Source organism: Vanessa cardui, chromosome 30, assembly GCF_905220365.1.
Source record: "Vanessa cardui chromosome 30, ilVanCard2.1, whole genome shotgun sequence".
NCBI lineage: Eukaryota > Metazoa > Arthropoda > Insecta > Lepidoptera > Nymphalidae > Vanessa > Vanessa cardui.
This window is the reverse complement of record NC_061152.1, coordinates 4,528,647-4,546,672: the sequence shown is the minus strand read 5'-3', so window position 1 is coordinate 4,546,672 and position 18,026 is coordinate 4,528,647. Positions and strand designations below refer to the sequence as shown.

General features: G+C 33.1%; 2 protein-coding genes across 2 annotated transcripts in view; both read left to right on the top strand.

Annotated features, from left to right (window-relative positions):
* Positions 1–985: 985 nt before the first annotated feature.
* Positions 986–3,898, top strand: LOC124542196 (E3 SUMO-protein ligase ZBED1-like). Its single transcript, XM_047120141.1, has 5 exons — positions 986–1,715; positions 1,925–2,012; positions 2,099–2,247; positions 2,328–2,543; positions 2,649–3,898. The coding sequence occupies exons 1-5, from the start codon at positions 1,401–1,403 to the stop codon at positions 3,876–3,878; spliced, it is 1,998 nt and encodes a 665-aa protein (XP_046976097.1). The 5' UTR covers positions 986–1,400; the 3' UTR covers positions 3,879–3,898.
* A 593-nt stretch (positions 3,899–4,491) lies between these two features.
* The window catches only part of LOC124542303 (regulator of G-protein signaling 7), a 28,013-nt gene continuing 14,478 nt past the window's right edge, over positions 4,492–18,026 (top strand). The window contains exons 1-4 of the mRNA XM_047120270.1: positions 4,492–5,191; positions 7,175–7,322; positions 10,212–10,298; positions 10,880–11,040. Coding sequence (XP_046976226.1) covers positions 5,133–5,191; positions 7,175–7,322; positions 10,212–10,298; positions 10,880–11,040 — 455 coding nt within the window. The 5' untranslated portion in view covers positions 4,492–5,132. The remainder of the gene's footprint in view (positions 5,192–7,174; positions 7,323–10,211; positions 10,299–10,879; positions 11,041–18,026) is intronic.

Below are 18,026 nucleotides of genomic sequence, written 5' to 3'. Positions count from 1 at the left end.
ATTTCTTCTCTCGTTAAATGGCACCGCTGCATGATGCACACAATAGGTTTAACTCGAAATTAATCGATAACTTGTTATAAAACTTAAATTTGACACAAAAAAATATCTTAATATGACGGTAGGTAAACGTAACCTTCGGCCATCGCTAACATTATGTCGCGTAAAAATTTCATTTTTATTTATTTTTTTCAAATTCAAATTTAGAATCGTCCAAGAAGGTTTATAAAATAGTCTTTCATCAAAAGATTTTAAAACCGGATATGATTTTTTGAGTTTAAGAATTTTATACAAAATATCCCTAGACGGTGTTGATGTGTATACATAGACGATTAATATCGTTGAGCTTATACTTGTTGACAAACAGAAAAGATTCATATGTATGATCTTATTTAACTAACCCGTATTTTTAATATTGAGAAAGAGTAACTACTGAATTTCTAGCCGGTTTTTCTCGGATCACTTAATACTTTTGGAAAATATCAATTCAAAACTGCTAGTAAAATTTCTACCTCAATAGGTATACTTAGATTTAGATTTGATTTGATTTGATATTATTATTGGCCTTTCAAGTGATCCTATTTTTGTATAATCTCCTATACATAGTTATATACATAAATTCTATTTCCTACTTTCAATTTCAAGTGTTCCTGGCAAGTAATAAACAACATTTATTTTTAAACGTAATCGCATCTATGGAGATAATCTCATCAAGATAAAATAAGTAATAACTGTAAGAATGAAAGGATCTTGATTCAAAATCTTGATAAAAAAATAATCGAAAAAAAGCATTCGATTTTTAAATTCAAATTAATTGATAAGCTAGATATATTTTTTGGTTGACGCACTCTTTACTTCCTTTGCTTTATATAGGTGAATAATATTATACGGTAGCTTGTATACTTTTCGAGAATGCCAAGGCTAAAAGTAGGCTCGTCGAAAAAATATCGATACATCGATATATCGATATTATTTTTTCAATGTATCGATATTTTTGAGCGATATTTAATGTTTCGATGTATCGAGATATCGATATAAAATTACGAGTATTGAAAAGGTATAAAAATCGATATTTTTTATAATTAAAAAATCCTAAAAAAGAATACTTTTTTTATACTAACATTTTTTAACAAATTACATTTTTTTTGTCTTTGGTCGACTTGATTTACTGCGTTTTAATTTGGTACTTAAGTTGGCTTTTAAGTTGGCAACTCTGTCTGTCAATGTCATTTCGGTGTCAGTGTCTGTGCTTCAACTATCCGTCCGTCTGTTATCCGTATTATAACCTCAACGCGAGCGTATTTCTGCCTGCATTTGAGTTGATTATAGTTCTCAAACAATCTAACTAATTAAATCAATAATTAATTCACGTATGTGAACAAAATAATTCGAGCATTCCAGTCATGTCTAGTGTTGTATGGAACTTTTTCAAAAAAATAGACAGACAAAACGTTTCATGTAATGTGTGTGGGAAAATATATAAAACCAGTGGCAATACGACGAATTTATCTACACATCTTAAAAATAAGCATCACCATGCGTTTTTGCAACTTAAAAATAAAAACTCAAGGTCAAGTGAAGTGAATATTACACCAAGAACAAGAACTAGTTCACCTGTTTCGTCTACTAATTCAACTATTACCAATACTAATAAACCTGCTGAGATAGAAAATAACTTCATGGAATTGTCTGAAATTGCGATTTACGATGATACTGGTGTAAGTATTTTATTTGTGAAAGATCAAACGTAGCTTTAGAATCTAAATATCAATTGTTCATAACCAATAACCAGTCAACTAATGATGTGTAATTACTAAAAGTATCGATATCGATAAATTAAAATTTTGGTGTTTTCACTTAACCTTAATACTATTTATGACGACAAGTGTAATGAAATATATACAAAATATTCAATAATTTTTTTCAGACTGAATCCTCCAAAGATGGTCAGAGTAAAGACTTGTGGAAACAGACTACACTCATAGATATGTTTGAAAGAAGTTCAAGCTATGAAGGTATTTTTTTTTTATATTAGATTACTGTATTGTTTACATTTTAGTTCTATGAGGATGTTCTAATTTTATTATTTTTCTCAATTTAGCAGGGGGTCATAAAACTAGCCAAATAAATCAAGCTTTGATCTACATGATTTGCAAAGACAACATGCCTCTATCTTGTGTAGAAAAATCAGGATTGAAAAGATTTATGAGCGTCATTTGTCCACGCTATAAAATTCCATCACGAACTACTGTAAGCGAACTATAATATTAAATTATTATCTTATCCTTTTTATTTTTAAATGTTATTTTATTATTCATTTCTCATTCCAGATAACTGGCCTCATGGAACAACGATACGCCACTACCAAAGCCATTTTAAAACAAAAATTAAGTGAGATAAATAATATTGCTTTAACAAGTGATATATTAACTCTTACTAACTCGACACGAAGTTTCATCGTAGTGACAGCACATTTTCTTAACACAGCTAATAACTGCACTCCTGAGCATGAGATGGTGACATTGACAGCACGAAGAATGTATCAGGTAAGTAAAGTATAAAATAAATGCATCAAATTATAAAAAATAAAATAAATAGTTAATTATAATAAATTTAATAAAGTGGACTAATATTGGTCTTCTTTCCTGCAGGCGCACACAGCTGATTATATAAAAGAATGCTTTGAAAATATTACCGACGAGTTTACAATAGAAAAGGATTGCATCTTATCAATTACCACTGATGGTGGTGCTAACATGGTTGCTGCAGTGAAGAAATTTTTGGAAGATGGAAAAAGAATTCCTTGCATGGCGCATTTGCTGAATTTAATAGTGGATGGCGCAACAAGAGATAATGCACCAGTTCTTGAAATTGCCAATCGTGTCAAAGCCATTGTTACATATTTTAAACAATCTGTGAACGCAATGGACGATTTGCGAGCAGAACAAGAGGGACAAAAGAAAGAGGGAGAAGTATTAACACTTATACAATCAGTAAGCACAAGGTGGAATTCTTGTCTTGATATGTTGGAAAGATTCAATACATTATCAGCTATTGTGGCTAAGATTTTAGCAACTAGGCGGAATGCACCTGATATGATAACTTCTTCAGAGTTAAGTGTCATACGAGATCTGATAATATTGCTTACCCCATTTAAGCAAGCTACTGAAGAAATTAGCGGCGATCAGTACGTGACTTCTAGTTTGGCGATTCCCATTGCAAACTTACTTCAGAAAGGACTTGAAGAAGTAAAACCTTTCACTGAATTTGGTGTTGCTGTTCAGAAGAGTTTGCTCAACTTAGTTATTGCCAAACTAGAACCACTAGAGCGACATTTACATCTTGCTATAGCAACAATTTTAGACCCTCGCTTTAAGCGTATTCATTTTAATTCAGCACTAGCTGTTTCCACTGCAATAACCGCATTGTCAAAAGAAATACGTTTAGAACATAGACGTAGAGGACAACTTTCGCCTGAACTCAGACCCACAACCACTACCATAATTCCAAATTCAGAAAATTCTTCGCCGTCGTTGTGGTCCGGACATGAAAAAATTATGATAGATATTGCTGCAGCAACCTCCAGTTTACTTTCAACCTGTGATGGTATGCCTAGCGAACTAAAGCAATATCTAGATCAGCCTATAATACCCAGAAAAGAGAATCCTACAAAATTCTGGTTTGATTGTCGTCATTTTACTCCAGTCCTTTCCGACATAGCTCTAAAGTATTTGATATCGCCTGCGTCCTCGGTTTCCTCAGAGAGAGTGGCATCTGCTGTAAATCTCGCAGTACCCAATAACAGAAGTCGGCTTACAGCCGAGCATGTAAATCAAAGAGTTTTTCTTATGTCTGTATCAGATAAATATTGGTTTGATTAATAAATAATTAATATTTTTTATTGTTGTCCTTGATTTAAAAAATTTAAAAATGATGTCTATTGATTAGTATTTATCTAGTAATGTAAGATGATTGAAGTAGATTAGGCCAAATAATTTTTTTTTCCTATCACACCGATATATCGATATATCGATATTTTTAAATAAAAATATCAATATCGATATTGATATATTCAAAAATTATCGATACAATATATATCGATACTTTATTGCATTTCCGACATCCCTAGCTAAAAGTGAATGGAATAGATAACCAATCATTATCAATTCGTTTCTAATTTAAATTCAAGTGGTGCCATCTATTCATTAATTTATACACTAGGTACGTAATGTTAACTGTTGTGATAACTGAGAAAGGATTTTAATAATAATATTATGTATTGGAACTTATTTATATATAATGTAATATACATAATAATAAAACATCGTTTCAAAACATTTAATTGAATATTTCCTCGATCTAAAAATAGCGGCAAAAGCGCTCAATAAACTCGTAAACACATGCGCTATCGAACTTCTCGTACATGTTAGTGGAATTAAGGTGACCACTTGTTACTCTAAACTACATGAAAGTAGGTTACTATCTCATTTAGTCGCTTTAACAATGAGTTAACTACCCATCTTTCTCTAATGCTTGTAAACAATTAGTGCCATCTCTTTTTAATAAGTGCACGCATAAAAAAATACATCTGATTAATGGCTGTCGTACTTTGACATTTCGACGTATTTCTGAAAATGTTTGAATTACTTTGGGGTGTATGTTGAGTTTTCATGAATTAAACGTAGTAGTAAAATGTAATTGAGGTAGAATATTAAATTGTACGAGAGATTTGGATTAATGTACTCTCTAAAACCAAAGATAAAAGATTCTTAATAATCCCTAGTCAAGTGAATCAAATTTTCATTACAGATTTAGTTTTTCTTTTAAATTTGTGCTAAGATATTTTTGATATAAAACTCTACGTGAATGATTTTATTTTTCACTGAAACTGTTATATTTGATTCCTCAGTGTGTGAATTTATACATCAAGACCTTTACGCAAAAATGAATTAAAAAAAAATAATAATTAAAAAGTTAGTGCATAAATATTTATTATTGTTTCCTGTTACGTGCGTACTGCCCATCGGTTCATGGAACTGTTATATCAATCAATGTGTGTTAGTGGGTTTAGTGATATAAAAAACATATGACATGGCTTTTTAAGTTGATCTTGGAAGTAAGAAAATTGAATTAAAATGGTTACAATGAATTCTTCCGAAAAGGCGCAGAAAGCCTGTCAGCAAGGCCCTTCCAGGTAATTTCTTGTTTAAATAAACACAAATATATCCCATTTATACTTCTACCAGTTAATTTTACTTGGTGATAGCTTTGACCACCCACTAATAATATACTTAACTGCTCTCCATATATTTGTGTTCTTGTTTTGAGTGTGTGTGGGCTTGTGTAACTACAGGCACAAGGGTAGTAACATCTTATAGCTCTGTTGTTCTAAGAACTGGTATGTCCACAGTATAAAACTATGTCACTTATCGATATCTATCCCTATGTTTGCTTAGATCTTTAAAATAACGCAACCAATTTTGATATGGCTTTATTAATAGATAGAGTAATTCAAGAGGTAGCTGTTTGTATATAATACATGGACAATATAGTAAAGAAATACTGATAATTTTAGATGTTTCTAAAGTGATGTCGTAAATAAACAAATTCTGTAGTATATTCAGTATCAGTATTGTATGTGCATAGTCTGGATGGGTAGCTATAATGTTATATAGAGTTATACAAGCAATAATAATATATTCTTTAATTTATAAATATTATCCCTGTTGCTCGGACAAGCTTTACCTCTTAAATATAAATTGAATAATCCTCATCCATACAGCAAAAGTCTAAAATTACTTGTCACTAATTATTTACTCAAGAAATGTATAATTTAAATACTGGGATATAGTTGAGGTTTTTTATAGATGGCCATTTAAGTTATGAGAATAATAACATAATATAACTTAACTTTAATTCAAATGTTAAACAATTTCCTCTAATCAAATAAAATGGCAGAGATGGCTCTTGGTTTGAAAGCATTAACTGATGATTGAGGGTTCAAACCGAGGCACTACTGAAATTGTATGTGTTGAATTTGTGTTTATAAATCATCTCATACTAATCATTGTAAGGGTCATGTAAGGTGACCCTATCTGCATGTGTTTTGGAGCAATTCAAATCTTCTCCTTTAGGGGAGAGGACTCCTGATCCCAGTAGTAGGATATTTCCACATATATATATTTTTAAATGCACAGTACATTCATTTTTATCCCAATTTAATTTGGGGTCGGCGCATGTCTTCTCCTTCCATATTTCTCTGTTGGATGTCACTACATAGTATAAAACAAAGTCGCTTTCTCTGTCCCTATGTCTCTTTGTATGCTTATATCTTGAAAACTACCCAATGGATTTTGATGTGGTTTTTTTAAAGATAGATAGAGTGATTCGGGAGAAAGGTTTTTGGATATATTACATGGACAATATAATAAAGAAACACTAATGATTTTAGAAGTTTCTAATGTGATTTCGTAAATAAATAAATTATCTTGGTGGTAGGGCTTTGTGCAAGCCCGTCTGGGTAGGTACCACCTCCTCATCAGTTATTCTACCACCAAATAACAGTACTCAGTATTGTTGTGTTCCGGTTTGAAGGGTGAGTCAGTGTAACTACAGGCACAAGGGACATAACATCTTAGTTGCCAAGGTTGGTGGCGCATTGACGATGTAAGGTATAGTCATTGTCTATGGGTAATGGTGACCACTTACCATCAGGTGGCCCATATGCTTGTCCGCAAACCTATACTATAAAAAAAAATGTATAGTAAGACACAAATTAGATGTAGCATCGGAAAATGCAATGGAATGAAAATAACCAATTACTGCCGATTTACACAACCAATAGAAATAGCTTCCTATCGCGCCATTTGACGCTATTCGTCGCTATAGATTCACGCGTCAGAGAAAGCAAGTGCATGTAAAACGACGCGTCAAATTGACGAATATATTAGGTCATATGAAATTACAAGTTATTACGTTTGTGCAAAGATCATATTCGCGTGAGAAATAAATATTAATAATTTGGGATAGTGTACTCAATTCGGATGTGATCGGTTTTACGAATTTTGCCGATGCGACATCTAAGTTGTGTCGTACTATAGTATATTTACTATCAGTATTGTATCCATGCGAAGAATCGCAAGGATCGCTAGTAGTATATAATATGTATCAATTACAGGGACACCACGAAAAGCACCAAAGATGAAAAAGACAAAGATAAGAAAGACAAGGACACGATGATAGCCAACCTGCCTCCGAGCGTCCAGGCACTGATGTCGACCATACCCTCGCCGGAGGAGTCGCCAAACTACCTCGTCTATAAAAAGGTACATATTTTCAACCAGCTTTAAAGATATAAACTTTTAATAGTTAAGTTAGTTAAGGTTATTCACATACATTACTCTGATCCCAATGTAAGTAGCTAAAGCACTTGTGTTGTGGAAATATCAGAAGTAACCACAAACACCCAGACCCAAGGCAACATAGAAAACTAATGACAATCTACATCGAATCGGCCGGGAATCGAACCTGTGAGATCGGAGTGGCGTACCCGTGAAAACCGGTGTACACACCACTCGACCATGGAGGTCGTCAAATCGAAATAAAACATGTTGGATGCTCAAATGATACTGACTGATTGTATATTTGTTGTTATAATTTATACGTTATAACATGCGTGTACATTACACACTACAGGCTTCTAAAGATATAAACTACTAATAGTTCAGTTAGTTAAGATTTGTTGCTGTTGTTTTTAATTTTTAAATACTGGTAATTTAAATAAATATGAGACAACATCACGTACATTACTCTGATCCCAATGTAAGTAGCTAAAGCACTTGTGTTATGGAAATATCAGAAGTAAAGTAACGACGGTATAACAAACACCCAGACCTAAGACAACATAAAAAACTAATGACAATCTACATCGACTCGGCCGGGACTCGAACCCGGAACCGCGGAGTGGTGTACCCGTGAAAACCGGTGTACACACCACTCGACCACGAGAGATTAAGTTAGCAATAGTAAATGTTTTTCTGTTCTTTCGTTATATGTAATTGTGTCGTGTCTTAATAAACATTTCTTTCTTTTTCTCTAATAATTAAAGACATGTGTAATAATGTATTAAACATTGTTAGAATTGAATAATATTTGAGTTTGATGATCCTTTACAGCGTTCACATCGCTTTACAGCGTTCGTTCGTTCGAGTCTACCCTAGACCACGAACGCTGTAAAATGCTCCTAACGTCAGGATGATAAAAATAATTAATATACGCGATTCAAATCCGTTATAACTAGTTTTATTTCAATGTGTAATAATCGCGAAAATCTAAGACATCCATTGATGATCCATTCTTCCTTTTGCTTCCAAGCACGTGAGCTTAATTTCGTAAGTGTGCGTTTGTATGGTATGTTTGTCCACGTATTTCTCCGATAAGAAAAGTTGTATAGAGGTGATAATTTATAAACCATTTATTTTGCTACACAAACACATACATTACATAGATTATACACAAGAAAAAAAAAATTTAAAGAACACAGTGTAGGTAGCAAGGGGTTAATCTCAGTATAAGCTGTGCTAATGCACGGCACTGATTTTCATATGGCCCCTGACTGTTGGGTTAACATAAACACATGCGCGCACACTAAAATAAATAAATGAAATTATTAGCACAAGAAACTAAAACTAAAAAGCCCTTATCCTTGAGAAAAAAAAAGCATATTACACAGAAGAAAAACATCACAAGGTACTTACCCATAAAAAAAGACATTAAAGATGAATATGATAAATACTAAGACTATGGCTAAGGTAGTATGGCTGACACTATATTTGGAGGTTGTTACTCTGACTGTTTTTGAAAATAATACCGTCAAATGTTTTTTCCAATTCACCTGGACACACGTACTATTTCGCATTAACTGTTAATCTAAGTTAGGTATAGTGTCGTACAAATTAGAAGTAGCATCGGAAAATGCAATGGAATGAAAATAAAACCGATTACTGTCGATTTACACGACCAATAGAAACAGCTCCCTATCGCGCCATTCGACGCTATTCGTCGCTATAGATTCTCGCGTCAGAGAAAGCAAGTGCATGTAAATCGACGCGTCAAATTGACGAATATATTAGGTCATATGATATTACATGTTACTACGTTTGTGTTAAGGTCGTATTCACATGAGAAATAAATATTGTTAATTCGGCATAGCGTACTCAATTCGGATGCGATCGGTTTTACGAATTTTGCCGATGCGACATCTAAGTTGTGTCGTACTATCCAGTTCAACTTAGGGAATAAAGATTCATTAAAATCGTAGATTTGGATGTAATTTTACATTTTACAGTAATACAGGTTATACATAAGTATAAAGATAAGGAACAATTTATAATGATTTTATGTTATTTTATATTTATTATCATAATATAACTATACATATGAAAAGATTTTTAAAATCCATTTTATATTATTAAGTAGAGGTTAAGGAACCCAGTAAAAGTTGACTTTTTAATTCTAGTCCATATTCGCCGAAATATGTCATATTAAAAATTCCATATGCAAATAGCCCGCGAACACGCTCCTTGGACAATATGGCGCTGCAATGGGATCGGTGACATCACTTGCTTGTATTTTAATCTGTGGTACATATAGTAGGCAAGCAAGTGTAACAAAACTACTCAAATAACATTAATTTAAATCACTATATTACTTTACCAATCGATACGATATTATTTATTCGCTTATTGTTTATTAATTATATACTTTTACCGCCCAACCTCGAATCTAGTTTACTTCTGCCCTGTCCGATCGAACGAGAGGAAGTGACGGGAGTCCCACTATACGGTGTCGATAACCGAATCAATAATCATACTAATAAATGTTATTTCAATTAAAAAAACATATTTAAAAATCAAAACCGTACTAAATATTATTATTTCAATTAAAATTATATGAGTATATTTAAAAAATCATGACACAAGTGACTTCATCATAAGTCCGACCAATGAGGAGCGTTTTGCGTCACGTGACAAACGTTTAAAGAAACGCATTGTTATTTATGGATTTTTGAATAAATTAATTATTATTTTCAACTTTCTTCTTCATAATATATACTGATTACATTAATTGACTCTTTATTTTTCGCATTGTCACAAAGCCCGTGCGAAGCCAGGCATGTTGCTAGTCTTTTAATATATGTGGTGTTTCTTTTAAAGATGGAGGCTATCATTGAGAAGATGCAAGATGAGACGACCGGCGTCCCCGTTCGGACTGTGAAGAGTTTCATGACGAAGATACCCTCGGTAAGTACCGTCCCTTCAGACTTATTAAGAAATGACCTCATGATATCCATAGCTGATAGAAATTTCCATCATCATCCTCATCCTCCTGCCCTCATCCCATAGAAATTACCATTATCATTCTCATCTCCTGCTCTTATTCCAATTTTATTTGGGGTCGGCGCAGCATATCTCCTTCCATACTTCTCTGCAGGATGTCATCTTCTATCACACAATCAAAAACATCCATCGTTTCATTGGTCTTCTGCTTCTATATCCCCCCACATCACGACCCTGCGCACAAGATTTCTTATTTGGTATCTATAATTTTAAAGGGTAATTATTGGTTAAAGATAGATGGGAAAGAGGGGATGAGGGCCCGATTTTTTTTCTATGCACCCCTTCTCTTCCTCACCTAGCTACGCCAGTGACCAACGTTTCGGAAAGTAGATTCTACCGAGAATAACCGGACTTTCTGTAGTATATTTACTGTCAGCACTGAACCCTTTCGAAGCAGGAGTGGGTCACTTAATAAAATCAAAGTCTAAAAGTTTTACCCTCATCGCAGTCGAGGTAAAAGAATCGTTTATCAATTTGCTTTCCAGGTGTTCACCGGATCCGATCTCGTGTCCTGGCTGAGCCGGCACCTGAATCTCGAGGAGAGCTGGGAGTCCCTTCACCTGGCTCACCTGCTGGCCGCCCACGGGTACCTGTTCCCCATCGACGACCACTGCCTCACCGTCCGCAACGACAATACTTATTATCGGTGAGTCGACTCAAACGACGTACGGTCAGAATAACAAAACCATCGTCAGTTTTCAAATTAATTCCTTTATTTATTTATATACTCTTTATTGCACACTAATATAGACATAATTAATAGGAGTAAAACAAAAACAAAGAAAAGAAAAATGTACAATAGGCGGCCTTATCGCTAAAACAGCGATCTCTGCCAGGCAACCTTTGGTAGAGGAGAGAGGTAGGATGGATAATATTTAATACATAAAAAAATAGATACAATATATATACGATACATAAATAAATATTCCATAAATATATAATAATATAATATATACACATTATAAATATATACATTTACATACTATACTCAAACTCAACTCAACTCAAATTACTTTATTCAATATAAAAGCATTACACTTACTTATTGATTGTCAAATAAACACTACCACCGGTTCGGAAAAAGGAACACCCTGACCTGAGAAGAACCGGCGAAAGAAACTCAGCGGGTCTTTTTTTTCTGTTATTTTTTTTTTGTCAAATTTATAAGGTACATAGTAGTATATGATTAGAAATAGCCAGGAGGCGATCGTTTTATTCCCAAGGTGTGCTATCAAACATAAACTCGCTAATTGTATAGTAACCTTTTGCACACAAGCGTTCCTTAACAATTTTTTTAAATTTGGCAACAGAAGCATTTTGAACGCTTTCTGGGATCCTGTTGTAGAAGCGTATACATTGCCCCACAAAAGAGTTACTGACTCTATGCAGTCGAGTAACAGGAGTAACAAGATTGTGTTTGTTCCTTGTACCAATGTTATGAGAATCACATTTTCTCATAAAAACATTAATATTTTTCCGTACATACAAAACATTACAAAATATGTATTGAGAAGCAACAGTCAATATCTTAATTTTTTTAAATCTATGCCTTAATGATTCCTTGGCTCCTAGGTTATAGATTGCGCGAATAGCCCTCTTCTGCAGCACAAATATAGTTTGGATAGCGGCTGCGTTACCCCAAAGCATAATACCGTAGGACATTATACTATGAAAGTAACTAAAATATACTAGTCGAGCCGTATCAACATCAGTAAGTAATCTAATTTTTTTGACCGCAAATGCCGCAGAACTCAGTCTACCCGCCAATCCGTTTATGTGGGGGAGCCACTGTAACTTGGCATCAAGAGTAAGGCCAAGAAATTCAGTTGTTTCAACTGGATCCATCGATTCCCCATTGATAAGTACATCGGGTTTTACATTTTGCACATTTGGTGTGCTAAATTTTACAATTTTAGTTTTTTTATTATTCAGTCTAAGATTATTTACGCTAAACCAATGTATTATATCGGACATAGCATTGTTTACATCGTCATACTGAACCTGTTTCCTATTAATTTTAAAAACCAAAGAGGTATCATCAGCAAACAATACTATATCATGTTTGTTCCCAACAAGAAAGGGCAAGTCATTTATGTATATGAGGAATAGAAAAGGTCCAAGAATTGATCCTTGTGGGACCCCCATACCAACTGAGACCCCAGGAGACCTTGTCCCTTTAACGTCGACCCTCTGAGTTCTATTGTTAAGATAGGAAGTCAGAAGGTCGAGTGCACATTCTCTAATTCCGTAGTGATATAGTTTCCTGACCAGAGTTTCATGCTGAACACAATCAAAGGCTTTGGATAAGTCGCAGAAAATCCCCAAGGCATCCTGCGACCCCTCCCAGGCCTCATAGATATTTTTTATAAGTTCGATACCTGCGTCGGTAGTCGAGCGACCCCTCATGAATCCAAATTGTTTTCTGTGAAGCAGATTGTGTCTATTGAAATATGCTAATAATTGATTTAAAATATTTTTTTCAAATATTTTGCTGAGGGTAGGTAATATTGAGATAGGCCTATAGTTATTAGGATCTGAAGTGCTACCAGATTTAAATATTGGAATGACTTTACTATGTTTCATCAGGTCAGGAAATATACCACGCTGAACACAATCATTGAATATTATTGCAAGATAAGGTGCAATCACATCAATAATTGAGTTTATCACCTTTACAGAAATACCCCATAGATCAGCAGTTTTCTTAATGTCTAATGATTTAAATGCACAAATTATGATATTGGTGTTTACAGGGGTAAAATTAAATTTTGATTTGCATTCTCGTACATTTTCTTTCATCAATGATTCGGCAACAGCTGGAGAAGAAATAAGTAACCTAGTTGTAGAAACTGGTATGTCAGCAAAAAATTGTTCAAAAACTGAAGCAACTTCCCGTTCACTATTTATGACTTTATTATTATAATTTAAGTTTAATTCGGAGCTCCGATTACCACTTCTACCAGTTTCACAATTTATAACTTTCCAGGTCATTTTTATTTTGTTATGTGCATTCTTAATTCTATTTTTTATAGTTAAAGACTTAGCCAGAAAGCACACTTTTCTAAATAATTTTGAATAGTTACTTACATAGTTGGCAAAAGTGGCACTATGATTGTACGTCCTTTCATTATAAAGCTCGTACATTCGTTGCCTACTTTTATGAATTCCAATAGTAGCCCAATCATTGAATTTCAAAAAGTTTTTTGTATTAACTGTTTTAGAAGTGAATATTGCATTAAACTTGTTTCTAATTAATTTAAATAGGTTATTATACAAAACGTTGGGATTATCACTAAGAGTTAGGTGGAGGAGATTGGCCATAATATTACTTCTAAACTTCTCAATACGACTTCTGGTCAAAGGAACAAACATTATTTTTTCACAATTGCTTATTTTATTAATATGAAAATTAAATAAAGCCTGTTGTCCACAGTGATCTGAATTTAGTTTATTAATAATCATTTTATTTTGTGGAATATGGGTTGCAAATATATTGTCTATGCAAGTTGCTGTGGAATCTGTTATTCTAGTTGGTTCTAAGAACAGATTTACCAGATTATATGAATTTAACAATGATCTGAATCTAATACTTGTGGTTGTATTATGCAGTAAATTTATATTAAAATCTCCACAAACAATAATTTCTTTATTACATTCAGATAATTTAGATAAAACATTTTCCAATACATTTTCAAACAATTCATATAATCCACTAGGGGGCCTGTATACGCATACAACAATGACTCGCTCAAGCTCTGCACAGGCTATTTCTATAGTTTGCTCAATAGAAAGGCTCACAATATCTTTACGTTCCTTAAATTTAAAGTGTTTACTCATAAGTATTAAAGAGCCACCGCGAATAGCTTTATTCCTACTGAACAAACTAGCCAACTGGTGCCCACTAAAGTTAAACATGACCTGATAATTCAGAAGCCAATGTTCAGTTAAACACAAAATATCAATATCATTACAGGTCAAAAATAATTCAATATCTAGGTCCTTCCCTAACATTCCTTGAATATTTTGGTGCACCAGGTTTACAATTTTATTATTAGTTATTTTCCTTTTCTTTTTATTGGCTTCTATGGTAACTATACTATTGGTGCCAGAGACTACCTCTATTGTCTTAGAGTTTAATTTAAATTACTTGGAACATATTCCAAAATATATGGTCTTGTATTATTATACTGCTCAATAGAAGCAGTTGTCTGGTCAACCAAACAGTTGGTTGATTTTGTAACAATAAAATATGATAGCGTGCTTGCTATCTGTCTCTTATAAAAATTTGATAGGTGACACCTATCACATGTCAATAAACATGAACTATTATTAATTATATTATTAATATCAATTAATTCAATTTTATTATTGATGTCATTTTTTGATACATAATAACTATTTGTCATTATATGTAACCTATTATTTAATTTAAACCTAATTGCATTTTCCTGTGGCATATCTTTAATATAAGGAAATGTGAACATTAATATTCTTTCTACATTTAAATTTAATAATTTAGTGTAATAATAATCAAGAATTTTTTTGTTCACATTTCCCCTTCTCCCAACTAGTATGATTAGTGTAGTAGAAGGACAATGAGTACAATTCAAAATACTATTCATTATATGTGAGTAACTTGCACCTGGCATACAATAATTTGTTACTAATTGTCCCCTACACATGTCATTGAGCAAAACACCCATATCTCTTCCCATTCCATCACTATAAATTTTAGTACATTTTTTGGGAGGAACATGATGTGTTTTGCTTGGTATGGCGCTGACATGAGCTGTTGACTGAGATGGAGGCACCATACCAGAGCACAGCCCAGAACGATCCCCAGAGTCAGAAGCGCCCCGACAATCACAAGCATAGTGGTTTATGAGAGAGTCAAAGCGCTCCGAATTATACTTACTTAAGTCTAGTAGATTGTTCATGGCTGCGATATGACCAGTAATTTCATTTTGGGACAGTTCATATTTTTTTGATATGGTGTCTAAGGAGCTTTTTAAATATGATATCTCAGCCTGAAGAGCAGTCACATCAGCCTCATAACCTTGTCTCATATCTTTCACATTCTTATTATACTCAATCATTTTTAATTTGAGTGTATTTCTTTCCTTACAGATTTTTTCATAATTAAGGCAATTATTTCTAGATTTTATCAATTTTTGTGTTTTCTTAATATACCTATTAATTTTAATATATTTCTTGAATTTATTATTAGTTAATACTAGACTGGAAGAACCCATGTCATCACCAGTCAAATCAATTGTCGAAATATCATTGTTACTGGTGAGCGGGGACACTAATGTGGCTTTATATCCAACCAGTTCATCATATAGACACTGGGTTTGAGAGGCCTTCAAGTTGAGGTTATTGTTTTCTAATTCTGATATATATAGTTGGGCCTTATGTAATTTAGCTTTTAAGTCATTGGTGAGCATAAGAGCTTGCTCATACTCATCTCTGCAATTATCAAACCCACTGACTATTTCTTGCAAATTATTATTTTGTTCTTCCATTTCTACATATCGTAAATGTAACTGCGAAAGCTCAGATTTTAATGCGTTGTTTTTATTAACAATTTGCAAGAATTCTTGTTCATTATCATCCTTTTCTTTTAACAGTAGATCACACTGAGTCCTGGATGCTTTTAGTTCCTGGAGCGTCAGCTGGAGTTGTTCCTCGGCCTGACGCGCCTTGGTGCTACGAGTCATCATGTTTTATAAAAATAGAAGTTATTAGATAAAATAATATAGACGGCGTCAGTGTGATCAAACAGTTGCTATAATATTTGACTTATAAATTGTGAAATAGGGTTTCTATAGTAAGTTAGTGGGATAACAAGAAGTTGAACAAGAAAACTTTTTAAAATTGAGTTCGTTACCTGCGTAATGTCAGCTGACGAACACAACACAAGAAAACACTGCACATTAACGAACGACACTCAGTATATTAATATACTTTTTATATATTACATTAATAACTTGATATAAATACAAAATTAAAGATAATACAGTTATTTTTTATAATAAAATAATAATTTTTATTTGTTGAGAGAAGTTTTTTATGACATTAGGCTAGTGTTGCCACAGGAAAAGATACTTACATAATAAATAAAATATTTTTTATCAAGTCTTAAGCTCTTAGTACCTTTTGTAACTAAACATCGAATCAGTGCGACGCAATATGTCACTCTCGATCGGTAAAGCATATTACCGCTCATACTGAGCACACGATAATAGATCTTAAGGACGAACCTTTTCTTACTCCGAAAGTACCCCAATTCGACCATATAATAGAAAAGAAAATAAAATTCTTTGACCTTGAAATGACGCGATATGATTGGTCGAGAGCTTGTTTTATCTGTGGTATCCATTATCGATTGAATTTTTTTTGTTAATCGAACTATGCAAGTAAAATAAATAGATAAATATTAGACAACATCACATACATTACTCTGATCAGTAAGTAGCTAAAGCACTTGTGTTGTGGAAGATCAGAAGCAACGACGGCACTAACACTCAGACCCGAGACAGCATTGAAAACTAATGAACTTTTCTACATCGACACGGCTGGAAATCGAACCCGGGACCGTAAAGTGGCATAATGATCGATTAATTTGTAAAAAACATGTTTTGTTAAGTTAAAGTATTCTCGTATTGTTTTTTGATAGATATACTGTAGGGTTTTCTTGGCTGACACCGGCTACAAATATACCAATAACTATAACTACGTTATATAATCGTAAATCGACTTTTAAGTAGTCTAATATTTTACATTTCATTTTACTTAGGAGGTCTCTAAAAATATGTTAAATATGCAATTATTTTGATTACTTTTTAGTTTATATTTATTTTATTTAAACACTTTATTGTACACCACAAATTAAACAGATAAGTAAGAACACAAAAATAAAAAAAATAGATGGTACAACCGGCGGTCTTATCGCTTTAAAGCGATTTCTTCCAGACAACCGAGGTGATATGGAGTAGTAGCCAACAGAGAAACGGTAGGTGGTGTAAAATAGACTATATGCATAGATACAAATAATATAATACATAAATAAACTACTACATACATATAGCTAGGTACATAAATACATTTATACATACATATATACATAGAGTCATACATAAAAACATATAAATATACAGATATATACAAATAACAAATGGTATCTAGTCGCCATTCAGTGTGAGAGTGTGAGGTAATAATTAATAACTTTAGTTTTAAATAATGTTAAAGAGGTTGCAGATTTGATATTAAGCGGGAGGGCATTCCACAATCGAGTAGCCTCAGCCGTAAAAGATTTTTTGGAAAAAATTGTTTTCTGCACAGGTGGATTTAAAAGTAAATTTTCAGATGAACGTAAGTTCATGTTGTGTCCGTCAATAACATTGCGAGAATTCAAAAATTTAAATTTTTCTTTCAAATAAATAGGTGAGTGAGGATTGAATAACACACAGTACAGAAGACAAACAATATGTAGATTCCGGCGAAAACGAATAGGTAACCACTTGAGCTGAGTACGAAATTCAGAGACATGGTCATATTTGCGTAAGCCAAATATGAACCGTATAGCTAGATTTTGAAGACGCTCAAGTTTATTTAATTGGTCCTCATTTA